Below are 14,723 nucleotides of genomic sequence, written 5' to 3'. Positions count from 1 at the left end.
GTGCACGCTGGTGTTCGTTTCGTCACATCTCGCCGGCGTTGCCACGCCAAACGCAGGCCTACCATTTGCGCAGGTGCGCGCCGCGCTGCGTTGCTTTGACGCATGCGCGTTTCAGCGCGTTTGGCGTTCCTCCGTCCCGAAAAGAGGCAGACGCAGTGCTGTCTGGTTAACCCATCGGCGCGAAATACAGCATGTCACATTTCGCACTGGTTGCCATCGGGCCGCGCCGAAGGACGCTGGTCACGTCGGTTGCGCCTAGCGTCAGACTATAGAGTACATAGCGTCGCTATGTGTAGTACCTACCATCGCTATATAGTACATAGCGTCGCTATAGAGTACATAGCGTCGTGCGTGGCAGCGTTACGTTGGAGCATATTGGGCCCTTCGTGCTGAACTCGCGGCCGTTTCGCTAACTAGGCATATACTAAATTTGGCATCACGTGACATGAATGGATGACGAAAATAAACGACACATTCAACTCAAATAATCATCACACGGAAGTCATGTACGGCATAATTTACCTTCACCCCGAAGCATTGTGCTGCTTTGAAAGTGACATATTAACATTTCTTATTTGTGCGTCAGAAATCAATGATTCCCACTGTACGTGGGATCTGCCAATTCTTTTTTAAATTTGCAACTTTAAACAAACGCTGAAAAAAAATTAACTAGCGTGGGTATCTTAACGTAAATGGAAAATTTTATTTCTAGAATAGAGTACAGGTTTTCGATTATTTTCCCCAGTGTCAGTATTTAAAATGTTTAATAAGCAGTTCTTCGTGGTTGTCAGCTGAGCGGATAAAAACAAATATTCTGAGGCGCTACAAACTGCTAAGAACAATACACGCGCATTTGGAGACGCGTAGCGCCACCCTATATATATATATATATATATATATATATATATATATATATATATATATATATATATATATATCAGGCCTGACCAAGACGACATTTCATGAAACAGCGTTCCTATGCTTAGCTCTTAGCAGCCAGGTGGTCATGGCAGCTACGTGCAAGTCACAACTTTGGTTTAGCCGTATCATAAAGATGCCACCAAAGGCCCCCGCTCTGTCGCCCTTTAGCACCGTTTGTATTGTTTCTTTTGCTCGCGTGCCTATTTTCCTGCTAGAATGAGAAAATCCACCACACTGTGGGCCCTGTATATGCGCATGCTATCTTTATTTGATTCTGTTGCTTTTTTCTCCAAAAATTTATGACATTCGGATTTTCCTCTCTGCGTGCTCGCAAATTTATGAGCTTTTTAGGACTGTTGTTAACGCACAAGTAACGTCCTAATTCATGATCCCCTACTTTCAATTTCAAAATCTTGTTGCGTTATTAAAGCCGATAGTCTTTCTCGGGGACCTTCGACGGAAAAAGTTTGGTCTGTCGGTATGACTGCTTGTATGTCTGTACATTTGTCTGTTTTTTCACCTTAACGATACCTCAAACGGCACCGACCGGCCAACCCCATCTCCAGCGCCCTTCAATATTGCTCAAGGTTTAGCGTTAATAGTTGTGCAATTGTCAATTAAAGAAGCAAATATTGAGCATATTTGAGGCGCTACTACAACATTTCTACGCTTCGTATGTCTGCCTTTATACTAGAAGAGGACACACACAAAACACTGTAAAAACTGTAGCGTTTAACGCGCTGCGGTGACACTGCAACGCGATACTCAAGAAGGTGTTTCCAACGCTTTGGTACGACGGCACAGTGGTGGCGCCTGCCCGTCGCTTTCCATTTTACACCTTATCACCTCCGTGACCGGCGCGCATCTTTCTCAGCGGCTCCAGGAAAAGATTCAACGACGCATTTACAAACTGAAGAGCGAACGCTGGAAAGCATTCTGCGAATCTCTAGACCCTCATAAACCGCTGTCATATATCTGGAGAACAGTTCGTGGTCTTCGCTCCTCTCCACAACAACGATACCCTTTTAAGGCTTTGGCACTCCATCGTGGAAAAACAGAACTCGAGGTGGCTGAAGAATTTTGCACGAGAGTTTCCGGGAATATTATGAACGAGAGCATCGACGCCGTGATCGTTCCTGAGACGCGATTACCAGAAATGGACATTCCGTTCACCATGGAAGAACTGGAAGGTGCGTTAGTCGCTTCTAAGCGCATGTCATCGCCAGGTCCTTATGGTATTACTTATAGTGCGTTGGGACACCTTGGACAAAAAGCTAGAAAAGAACTTTTAACATGCTTCAACAACTCCTGGCTCAGCGGCAGTGTTCCCCGAGAGTGAAAAATAAGTCGATTAATACCACTTTTGAAATCGGGAAAATCACCATTGGACTTGACAGCGTATCGCCCTATTGCCCTCGCAAGCTGCCTCGGAAAAGTGATGGAAAGAATGGTTCTATTTCGTCTCGAGTGGTACTTGGAACGATACACCAAATACCCTTCTTGCATGGCAGGCTTTCGTCGGGGCTGCTCCTCCATTGACTGTGTCCTTGATTTATCGACATTTGTTCAACAAGAAAAAAGTCGTAAGCGCATATCAATGGCACTCTTTCTTGACGTGAAGGGTGCATATGATAATGTAGCTCACGATGCCATCCTCACTTCTCTCGCAGCAATGGGCATTGGTGGACGAATGTTTCAATGGATAAAAGATTATATAACTGGCAGGGGTTTCTTTGTACAAACATATGAGGGTACAACTGCCCAACATTACACCTACTGCGGAGTACCTCAGGGAGGTGTTTTAAGCCCCACATTGTTCAATGTGGCCCTCATTGGTCTGGTAAAGGTTCTGCCAAAGTCGGTGTGCCTATCCATATACGCCGATGATATTTGCCTCTGGAGTGCTGCAGTTACTCGCCCTCAGGTGCGTGCACGAATACAGCGGGCAGCAACCCTCACAACAGCCTACCTTCAGAAACAAGGCCTAAATATATCAACTGTGAAGTGCGCGTTGATGGCGTTTACACGCAAACCAATGATGCCATACCCTGTTTACATCAATGGGGAGAGTGTCAAATATGCACGGACGCATCGTTTCCTGGGCATAATAATCGACAGAAGTCTTTCGTGGAGCCCACATTGTGCGTACTTGAAAAAGAGACTGCTATCTATTGTGAATATCATGAAATTCTTGTGCGGTAAAGCATGGGGAACTTCTGTGGCCTCCATGCTACAGCTGTACAGGGCCCTATTTCTGGGTCTATTGCGCTACAGCTTGCCGGTACTGACCAACACTTGCAAATCGAATACTCATTCATTGGAGAGTTTGCAGGGTCAGGCACTGCGTATCTGCCTAGGACTGCCCCGATGCGCTTCAACTTATGCCACAATCATGCTTGCCAAATACCATCCGGTCAGGACATATATAGTTGTGGATTGCCTCAGAGCGCACATTCGACATGCTAGCCGTGTCCCCGACCACCACTTGGCCCTTCTACCTCCCGGAAGAGCACGTGCTACCTTTTCAGACGTCATAGCCAAGCACCTAAACATCATTCCATCAGGATATACGCCAGCTGCGAGAACGGCATGCCCTTTGTGGTGCCTCGACCAGCTGCAAGTACGTCTAGAAATTCCGAGAATCAAAAAGAAAAGCAGTCACTCCATAGTAGCATTGAAGCAAGCAACACTGCTATTATTACATGAGGTGTACTTAGACCGAACGCAGATATACACTGATGGGTCCGTCTCATACAGCAGCTCATCAGGTGCCGCTGTAATTCTGGCTGCAGAAATGACAATCAAGTTTAAGTTGTCGCATATGACTACATCTACGGCATCAGAGCTTGCTGCTATAAGGGCTGCTTTACAATATCTCGTTCAAGAACGTCCACGAAAATGGGTCATATTCTGTGATTCAAAGGCAGCGCTTCAGAGTTTGCAGTCTGCCATGCGTAGGAGGAGCCATGACCAACTGGTACAAGAAATAAGACATTGCCATCATGAAGCTCTAGCACGAGAACATATTATATATCAATGGCTGCCTGGACATATTGGTATTACCGGAAATCAATTAACCGATGATGCAGCCCGCTCAGCCCATGAAGAAACCCGTGTAGTCCCTATTCCTCTATCAAGGAATGATGCAGCAAGACAACTTTACCTGCTGGCTCGAGATCTCACACGCACGTTCTGGTCGTCTACCAGCTTCCAAAGGTGTCAATTTTATGAACTGGATCCTTCGCTCAAGCTAAAGCTACCATCACAACTTTCCCGCTCTGATGTGACACTGTTATGCCGCCTTTGGTTGGGTGTTGCATTCACAAAGGTGTACTCCTTTCGCATTGGTATGGCAGACACTCCTACATGCGACTTCTGCGGAGATGAAGAGACCATCGAACACGTCCTGTGCAGCTGCGCTTGCTACGACGCACAGCGATGCCAGCTACGGATGGTTTTGAATCGACTTGACCCCGGACCATTTTGTGTGCAGAAGATACTAGGACCTTGGGCCTCTGCCTCAGTTGCGCAGAAAGCAACTAAAGCACTGCTACTTTACCTTAAGTCAACAAACCTGAGCGACCGCCTGTAAACTGTGTGTGCTCCCCGAGTGTGCTCGTGATTGTGTGTACCTTCTCATCTTTCTGCAACCTCTTTTCTCCCCTTTATCCCTTCCCCAGTGCAGTGTAGCAAACCGGATGTGCGTCTGGTTAACCTCCCTGCCTTTCCTTGCATCTTTATCTCTCTCTCTCTCTCTCTCTCTCTCTCTCAGCGGTCACGCATGCCTTCGTTTTCGAAGATAACTGCCAGATGGCGTTCGTGTTTAACGTGCCTAGATGCGCTTGTTCGCTTCCGTTACACGGTCGAGGCACTCTAACGCAGCGCCTTCAGAATACCTTTCACCGAGTTTCTTGCGCAGAACATCAAATAAACGTTTTGTTCACTCTCTCCAGACGCAAGACTATCGTCTTTCGATGACATTGACAATGTAACATGTAGATTCGGGCCAATTTTTGGGACCAAGATCTCCCTACCATTTCCGTATAAATTGATTGGTTATCTAAATTTCTCTGATTGATCACAAATATACTATACGGTGGTTAAAGCAGGACCACCAAGCACTGCTCGTGTGATTATAAAATCTATTCTCCATCTCCCAAGACAGAACTGAAGCTCTTCAGAAAGCCGTCTTTGTGGACAACGCTGTCTTGGTTGAGTCTATGATAAAAATTTCTTCTTTGTGCAGAATCGGCCGCGCAATAACTAGCTAATCCTGTTACAAATTTGTAGATCGATATACATGCAATCATATCGTAAAATGCCCACATGGAAGCGCACGCAGACGCCCACCTAACAAGCTTCGAATACATATAAGCAGATCAGATATCTTAACGAAAGTGTCAACCATGGGTCAGGAACAGTTGTCACGGGTATAAAGAAGCCTCCGAACTCTGAAACTAGTCGAGCTCTCAAGTGCTTTCTAGTGCGTCTACCCAAACAGAACGCCGCTCGCGCTGGGAGAACGTTCTTGGCCGTGACTGTCGCCATTGTGTGCGCTCGCCGTGTGCCGGCTAATAAACGCCCTAACAAATTGGTGGAGAGTGCTTCATTCCCCTCCGATGCCCTTGGAGCTACCATAACGTACCCTGGTATCTACCGTGCCCCACGACGCCTCTCAGCAAACGCCTCCCCCTATGCCACCCGCTTCTCCCGATGTCCCCAGTATCCTCGATGCACCCATCTTCACAGGCGCTGACGGCACTGACGTGGAGGACTGGCTCACCATTCCCGAGCGCGTGAGCGTCCCCAACGATAGGGACGAGGACAGCAAGTTGACCAACTTGGTGTTCTACCTTGCTGGCGTTGCCAGTTTGTGGTACAACAAAGACGCATCCGATTTTGCAACCTGGTCCGATTTTAAGACCGCTATCATCAACGTTTAGAAAAGAATCTTACGAACGGCAGGGCGACCAAAACGCTATTCTCATTTATTTTATGTTATTTGCTTTGGGTACATAGAGAACAAGAAGACCGAGGAAATAAGGAGGGAACAGGCTGACATTTGCCACTTATAGAGGCCCAAAGCCTGCCTGCTCTTTTAGGAAGGTGAGGCATAGAGGAAATAGGGGAAGAAAAAAGAATGAGAGAGAAGAGGAAAGTTAAAAAAAAGAAGGGACACGTATTTAAAAGATTCTACAGCGTGTAGCGTGAAGAAAGTTGGAATAGTTTCTGATAAATAGGATAGATGTGCACCATTCAAGCAGCAGACCAAGCGAAGTTTTGTCAGAATATTTGAGTAGCAAGAACAACAACGACCGCAGGAGCAGTTGGGCAAGAAAGAAGTGCCCAACTGCAACGCTATCGCATTGCGAAAGACGTCCGAGCCGCCCATCTAATGTTATTGGCGTGGTTGTGGATGGTGTTCATGCATCTACTCTTATTGACACTGGAGCTGCCCTAACAGTTATGGATGAAAACCTCTCTCGCTTACATCGAAAAGTGACGACGCCAATTTCTGGGTTGTCCCTTTATACCTTTAGTTCGCATTGTATTCATCCTACAGCAGGGTGCGCCGCTCGCGTTGTCGTTCAGGACGTTCTGTATGTCGCCCAATTCATCATCATTCCTGCATGGTCTCATGACGCCATCCTGGGGTGGGATTTTCTCTCCCGTCACGATGCCGTCGTCCATTGGGCCACTGCCGAAATTGAACTCTCACCCTTCTTGCACTTGACGCCAGAAGACGGGCGTATCGGTCTACCGCGCCGGTCTCTCCGGCACGATTGTAATCGTTTGGCCATCTGACCGTGCTTGCAAAAGGAAAGGGCTGCTGGTAACTTTCGCTACCGTGCAAATCACCCAGGGCAACGCCACTATTTTTGTGACCAACCGATTTCCGTACACTGTTTCCTTGGTTCGAGGGGAATGTCTCGGCGGAGTGAAATCAGTCGACGACGCACAAATCTTGGACGTACCCGATGACTCGCGTTGTTTCAATTCGCGTACCATGAGTGCTGTTTCCACTTTTTATCCGTCTTCTCTTGATGTATTGGGCCCTTACATTGCTGACAACCTTACATCGGTACCACTTCCTCCAATATGTATGGACCACTTCCTCTAACGTCGGCTGGTAACCGCTAAGCCATCGTCGCCGTAGATCATTTCAGGCGATACGCCGAGACAATGGCTCTCCCTGCGGCTACTGCGCGTGATGTTGCGTCCTTCCGCGTGATATTGCATCGATTCATACTGTGCCACGGTTCACCACAGGAGCTTCTCAGCGACCGAGACCGCTTTTTTTGTCGGAAGTCGTCAAAGCCATTCTCACAGAGTGCCATTCTGTCCACCGCAAAACTACTGCTTACCATCTGCAGACGAATGGCCTCACCGAACGCTTTAACCGCACCCTTGGTGACATGCATTCGATGTGCGTCGCCGCCAACTACACGAATTGGGATACTATACTGCCCTTCGTCACCTACGCCTACAACGCTGCCCCTCAGAGCACGACCGGTTTTTCACCTTTCTTCTTAGTACGGAAGGCACCCGTAGCCCACCGTCGACAAGATATTCCCGTACACGTCGGATCCATCTGAGTGTGCACCTATTTCTGAGACAGCCATGCTTTCTGAAGAGTGTCGCGAGCTTGCCAAGACATTTACGAGGCATGAGCAAGAGCGGCAGTAGAGTATTAGTTACGGCTCTGCCACTTCTGAGCCCACGTTCTTTCCTGGTGCGCTCGTATTGCTCTCAATCCAGACCTCTGTAGCTGGCCTTTCTTCCAAACAACTCCCGAAATACGAAGGCTCCTACCGTGTCATTGAGCGCACATCTCCGTTAAACTATCTGATCGAACCAATTGAACAATATTCAGACATTCGCCGTCACGAGTGCGACATAGTCAATGTGGAGCGCCTGAAGGCTTACTATAGCCCGCTCATAGTGACAAGCTGTTATGCCGCCAGGCGGCTCTCTCTTCGATCCCGGAATAATTGTAGAGAAGCTTACGAACAGTGAAATGGGTTGAACTCTCAAGTGCTTTCCAGTGGGTGTACCCAAAAAGGACGCCGCTTGCGCTGAGCGGCCGTGACTGTCGCCATTGTGTATTCTCGCTGTGTACCAGCTAATAAACGCCCTAACATGTGTTATAAAGAGTCCTTGCGGTAAGAGCACCTTCAAAAGAAAAGGCTCATTGCCTGCTAAAGACGACCCAGTCACGACAACTGAAATTTCTGCGTTTGTGCGTTTCTGACTTACCTCTTGCATTGGTGAACGTGGACTTACCTTATTGGGGTATTAATCTCTTTCTATAACCTCATCATTATGTCATTAAAAGATAGGCTCCTGGCACCTTACTCCTTGTCGCTGAAACCCCGGGCTGCTGTGAAAGTAATGATATTTAGTGATGTATCTTCATCCCGCACTGTTGCGCGGTGCCTGGTAGGCGATTCGTAAAAACATTGCTGTTTCCTTAATTATGTCTTTCAGGTACATTTCGTTTCGATCGAGGTCATAAGCGGTGGAAAAAAGAGCGTCCCTCTTCAGCAGATTAGTGCGTCTTGCCACACGACTGATGTCTCAGAATGCACCGCAAGTAAAAAGATGTTCTTCGAACTGTGAATCCCTGGCAGCCTAGTCCCGCACACAACCCCAGCGCTTACAACGTTTATTCAACCGAACAAACGCATATCATTCCCTTGACACAGCGATTATGATTCCAGGAATCATAATCGCTGTGCACCGAATTGTATGATAAAGCAGTAACAGGTGCATCATTGATTGATCGATATGTGGGGTTTTACGTCACAAAACCACCATATGATTAAGTAAGGCGCCTTAGTGGAGGGATCCTGAAATTTCGACCACCTGGGTTCTTGAACGTGTACCCAAATCTGAGCACACGGGCCTACAACATTTGCGCCTCCATTGGAAATGCAGCCGCCGCAGCTGGGATTTGAACCCGCGACCTGCGGGTCAGCAGCCGAGTACCTTAGCCACTAGACCACCGCGGCGGGGCTAAAAGCTGTATCAGATTAGCCTTAAAGAAGGGCATACAGCGCTAACGTAATCCTGAAAGATATGCATTGAGGCTAGCCCTGCTACCAATGTGGCGAAAAACTGTGAATTTTTGAACAAATGTGGGATAGAACTGCGGCAAAAATGACAGACAAGGTTAAATGCTTACAAGGAAGATTACCAACAGACCGTAGCACTTTATTTCTGTAAGATAATAGGATTACTAATACATTGCTTTGTTCCTTTACACCAAGTCAAGTTGCAATAACTCAGATGGGATGCAAAGAGGGCATTGAATATCAAAAGTTTTTGAGGAAATGGCATTACACCCTGGCATTTTCTCAAGATGCCTAATACTTTGCCAAGCTTGTATAAAAATTTTGTAGGATAAGGACATTTCATGTTCTCATGAAGAAGAACGCCTAAAAAATTTGCGGTGGAAGAGAATTTGATTGTGCTGTTATATAACATGAAATTGCAGGATTCAATTATTTCATTAAGGGTTGATTTGAAGCGAAAAACAACAGCTTTTCTTTTTGAAAAATTTATAAGCCAATATTTGTAAGGGTCAAGCTGTATATTTTTTTATAATGTTGAGTTAGCTGTATTTACGAGATGAATAACATTCGTACCTGAAAAGATAAGCTTGTATCATCTGCGTAGATTATGTATTGGGTTGAAGAGTGAACATGTACCATATGTTTTACAAATATGATGATTGGAAGAGGACCCAATAAGCTGCCTTGGGGATCACTCTCTTTAAGCATTTGCGCAGGCGAAATTTCGCTGTTTTCATAGATACACAGTGGTGTCTGTTGTTTAGGTCACTTTTGATCAGATTTAGGGCTACACCTCGAATTCTGTAACACCGCAGGTTTCTTGCTAGTGTCTTGTGGTTTATTTTGTCGAATGCTTTCAACATACTTAAAAATATCGCGAGTTCAAACCTTTTGGCCTCGATATTTCTAAAAATCAAATTTTTTGAAACAAAAGAACTCTTTACGCTGAGAAGCCTGATCTAAAGCCGCATTGTGATTTAGTTATAATAGATTGTTTGTCAAAAAGTTTCAATAGTCTAGCATGAACAGTTTCTTCAAGTCCTTTGCAATAAATCGGGAGAATTGAAGTGGATCTATAATTTCGTAAAGTGTTTTTATCTCAATTTTGGTGGATCACCGTCACGTTAGCATCCTTCATATTTGTCAAAAAAGGCCACTTTCTAAGGAAACGTAGAAAATGGGCGTCAAAAAAAGGACTGAGTAGACCAATAACATGTTTTATCGCTTCCATTTTTAGGCCATTGAGTTCCTGGCTCTTAGACATCTGAAAACTTTCAAACACTCGTATTACCTCATCTTCACCGTCGGACAAAAAATACTAATTCCTTGAGTGCCGCTGGGAAGCACTCAAAGGCAATTGTTTGATGCGAGCTTTCATTCATTGATGTGAAGAATTTATTAAATTGTTCAGCTAACTTTTTGCCTTTAAAATCCCTATTGTCAATCACAAGTTCGAAGAAATTTCTGGGTCTGCCTGCAGAGATATGATGGAGTTTCACTCATTCCAGATTTGCTGGCTGTCAGACACAGCCTCAAACAAAAAATACTTAACACTTTAACTTTATAGGAGACACGAAAGTTTTCAGTGAGTGAACAGTGCGAGTAAGTAATTGGCGCAATAAACTGGTGATCACAGCCAAATTTTGGCATGGCTGCCCTTGTGAGGCAAGCAATTTTTACCACGAACGTTTGAGAGCCTGAGAAAGTTCGAAGCCCACCACGCCTCCACTATGGAAGTTTTGAACTCAATCATTGTGTTGACTGGAAAGTTAAGCGGAAATGACGGCTGTCGTAATGTAGCCGACTAATATTGCAAAGGTGAAATTTCATGGCCGAGAAGATCAAAACATTTACAAATAGGCGCGCATCCTATTTGATTGTTTCCCTTAATACATTTCGCCTACTTCTGTAAGTCTCAGTACAATAGGCGGCTAGCATAAATAATTGTTTTGTTTCAAATAAGGCTATCTGGTTGTAAGTATTGCACAAACAAACAAGAAAGATGTGTAAAGACAGAGGAGAGCACACCAAGTTTTAAGGGGCTTGTTAAAGTGCCCCTATACCACAATGCTTAGAGGTAGCCGATCTAAAAAAATGTCAGTGTTGCAGCACAGATAATACAGATTATTCACAGTCGTTAGCACTCTCGCAGGACTGAGTACATCCACCATGTTTCGTTGGGCACAGTCGCGGCATCGTCTGCGAGCGTCTCCATGAAGATAGGACCCTGAGCCACTCTTTGGCGGAGTTTCGGACCGGCATTTTCTTTTGTCATCCAGCACCAATTAGTTGGTGAACTCTACTGTGCTGCGGAAAATTGATAACGACGCAATATCGGAGCACTGTGTGTTTCAAAACCAATCCGGACGGCAGCGGTGCGAGGTGCATGACTTCGCAAATCCGAACAGCTGTGGTCTTGTGGTGTGTGCGTCCGATCTGAGGTAGACGTTCAAATAAAGTGTTCACTACAAAGTAGATGGCTTTCCTAATTTTCCCAGATGAACTTACACAGCAATACATCTACATTGTATCTTCCACTGTGATTATACTAACAGTATTTGAAACCATGTTCTTTTCTGCGGTATAGTGCAGAGACAGGACGGCGCGGGAAAGAGAACACTGCACAAGTGAATTTTCTCTAAATACAGGAGAATAAACAGAAAAGGAAAATAAGGTGGTCAGAAGAAGCGCATGCGCAGGTGCAGACTCTTGCACTGCTCTGGGCAAAACATTTAGCGATGCATAGAAAGGAATGATGAGGAGGAATGTATCACCAGGAAAGAGTGCACATACTTGTTCATTATTAACGTATAACACTAAATACGATCAATTTAGGATAAAATAAATCAATGACCCAACCGTTCGTGCATATGGTGCACAAGCGAAGCCGAAGCGTGCGTCCCCGTCTTGTATCTCGAGCTGGGAACTCTTGAACCGTTTGCTAAGGTAAGTTTTTATTTTTTTATCACCTAATTCAAGAGACCCTGCTTCAAGCTTTGCACTTGGTAGCGTCGCCTACAAAGAAGCGCTGTAGGTGACGACCTAAGAATGTTGAGAGCACATCGAGTATTTTACGCGTAACCAGTCATACTGCGGCAGATGACATTCCTAGATGTGTAAGGAGATAAAACCTGAAGAGAAAATAGTGCAAGCGTGGAAACTTTTCTGGAACAGTGCTTCTTTACTATAACTTCTGCACACTTCGGGACAGACAAACATCCACAATTTGCATTTCGTAGCCGTGTTCAGCTTTGCTTTAAAACAGTAGCAGTGCTCACAGCACTTTGCTTGCCAGCAACACCTATGGCTATCACTCAGAAATTTTTCCCACTGGAACGTTTCGAATAACGCGTTGCGAAAACCATCTTCTAATTATTGCCCTTGTAAACATTTCTGTTTTGAACCCTAATGTGGAATATCCTACATAGAAATTAGTATACAGCTGCACATATCGCTTACCACATTATCACTTATGCCTTTTCCAAAATAAGCTTAAACAAAACATCTGTGGCGAAACGGGTCGGCGCCGCTTCTGCGCCTGCGCGTCGCCGCGATGCCTCCAAACACGGGCGCCGGCGGTAAGAACACTCTCGCCCTAAAGAAGCAAGAAAACTGTGTGTATGCCCCGATTCAGGGGCAGTCATTGTATAACCTTCAGTGCGGAAACATTAAAACTATGTTATGCCACATCTGGTGACCCGGAAAACGAATGTACCACTCCGGCATGGCTGACGAAGAAACCCTTGCTGCCCTTCAACAACAAGTACAACAACTGCAACAACTTCAGGCCCAGCAACGAGTGATCCAGAACAAAGAGCAGCAGCTCCGGGAACAGCAGCAGCACAATGAAAATGAAGCACTCTCGTCCGACGACCGTGCACCACCCCACTGGAGTCAGCCCCCCCCCCCCCCCCAAAGCTTCGCTACAGCGGTCCCTGCCACCTCGGGCGCCTCCATTGCTGCGGCTGCCACCAACACGGACGTTTGTCGCGTCGCCGTCAAACTTCCGCCGTTTTGGGCAGAGGTGCCTGACGTGTGGTTTCACTCAAGTCGAGGCGCAGTTTTCCACGGCACGCATCACCCAGGACCGGACGCGCTATGACTGCGTCATCGCGCATCTAGACTCTCGCTATGCGGCCGAGGCTCGCGATATACTTGTGAATCCACTGGCTGATGACCGTTACGTACACCTGAAGAGGAAACTAATCCGCCGGCTTTTACCTTCACGAGACGAGAAGGTGCGTCACCTACTCCAGCACGAAGAACTCGGTGACCGCAAGCCATCGCAGCTCCTGCGTTACATGCGTGACCTCTTGGGCAGCACCCCGGTCGACGACTTCCTCCTCCGTATCATCTGGCTTCAGCGTCTACCCTCACATACGCAGGCCATTCTCTAGGTGCAGCCGAATCTGCCGCTTGACCAAATCTTTCTCATCGCTGATCAAGTCGTTCGAGATTTTGTTGCCAGCATCGCCTCACACCGTCAACGTCATTGGCACCCGACAGTCCAGCAGCCAGCTCGCGTGCCGTGTCGACGAAATTACCCGTCAGCTGGACTCAATTCAAAGGCGCCTAGATCAAAGCCTGAAGCTGCATCCACAAAAACGCTCCCAAAGCAAAGACAACAACGCCGCTTCATCGCACGTAAATGATAACGGCCCCTGCTACTACCATCGCCACTTCAGGGACAAAGCCCGGAAATGTCAACCACCTTGCTCAGCTGGACGTCAGGGAAACGTCAATGGCAGGCCGTAGAGACGGCCGTGAGCTGCCAACTTAGAGGTCGTTGCATATTCATCACCGACCAAGTCACAAAGTGGCGGTTCCTCGTCGACTGTGGCTCCGACATCTGTTGCTTTCCCCGAACCTTTCTGCGTGACAAGTGTCCTTGCACGTTCTTTGAGCTCAGCGTGACGAGCCATTCGACCATCAAGACCTATGGCTCGCTCCGCCTTAACATAAACTTCAAAAACTTGTGTCGATATTTTCCATGGAATTTCGTCATCGCCGACGTCGCAGAGCCAAACATCGGGTCCGAATTCTCGGCGTACTACAATCTTTTACCTGACTGTCGATATGACCGACTTATCGACGCTAAAACAGGCCTCTTCACGCCGGGCCAACGTGCGACCACCCAACAGCCTAATGTCAAGGCACTCACCATTGGGAACCAGTCACCATACCATGACATCCTCGCAGAATTTCCTGACCTGACTCGACCTAGCGGGCGTCTGCGAGAGGTGCGCCACTCAACCGTGCACTACATTCGTACTACTCCCGGCCCCCCTGTCTCATGCCACGCCCGTCGGCTAGCCCCGGACCGCCTACGAATCGCACAGGCCTAATTCGAAGCCATGTTCTGCGAAGGTACTGCCCGCCACTCGGAGGGACCTTACACCTCACTACTTCATCTGGTACCAAAGAAGACCAATGGCTGGCGCCCCTGCGGAGATTATCGCGCCTCAACGCCCGCACCGTCCCCGACAGGTACCCCGTCCGTCATATACAGGACTTTACACACCGCTTAGACGGCAGCACTATCTTCTCAGTGGTGGACCCCGTAAAGGCCTACACACAAATTACTGTAAATCCGGATGACGTCCCAAAGACCGCAGTTATCACGCCTTTCGGTCTATTAGAATTCCCTTTCATCAGTTTTGGTCTCCGCAACGCGGAACAAACCTTTCAACGTTTCATCGACGACGTCGTCTGCGGCCTGGACTTCTG

The 14,723-nt window shown here is 47.0% G+C and overlaps 1 protein-coding gene across 1 annotated transcript; it reads left to right on the top strand.

Annotated features, from left to right (window-relative positions):
• Positions 1-13,696: 13,696 nt before the first annotated feature.
• LOC142767778 (uncharacterized) lies at positions 13,697-14,341 on the top strand. Its single transcript, XM_075870015.1, has one exon. It carries the CDS (start codon positions 13,697-13,699, stop codon positions 14,339-14,341), a length of 645 nt encoding a protein of 214 aa, XP_075726130.1.
• Positions 14,342-14,723: the final 382 nt, after the last annotated feature.

This window comes from Rhipicephalus microplus, chromosome 7 (assembly GCF_043290135.1).
Source record: "Rhipicephalus microplus isolate Deutch F79 chromosome 7, USDA_Rmic, whole genome shotgun sequence".
NCBI lineage: Eukaryota > Metazoa > Arthropoda > Arachnida > Ixodida > Ixodidae > Rhipicephalus > Rhipicephalus microplus.
Note: the sequence above shows the minus strand (reverse complement) of the source record. Positions and strands in the feature narration are given on the sequence as shown.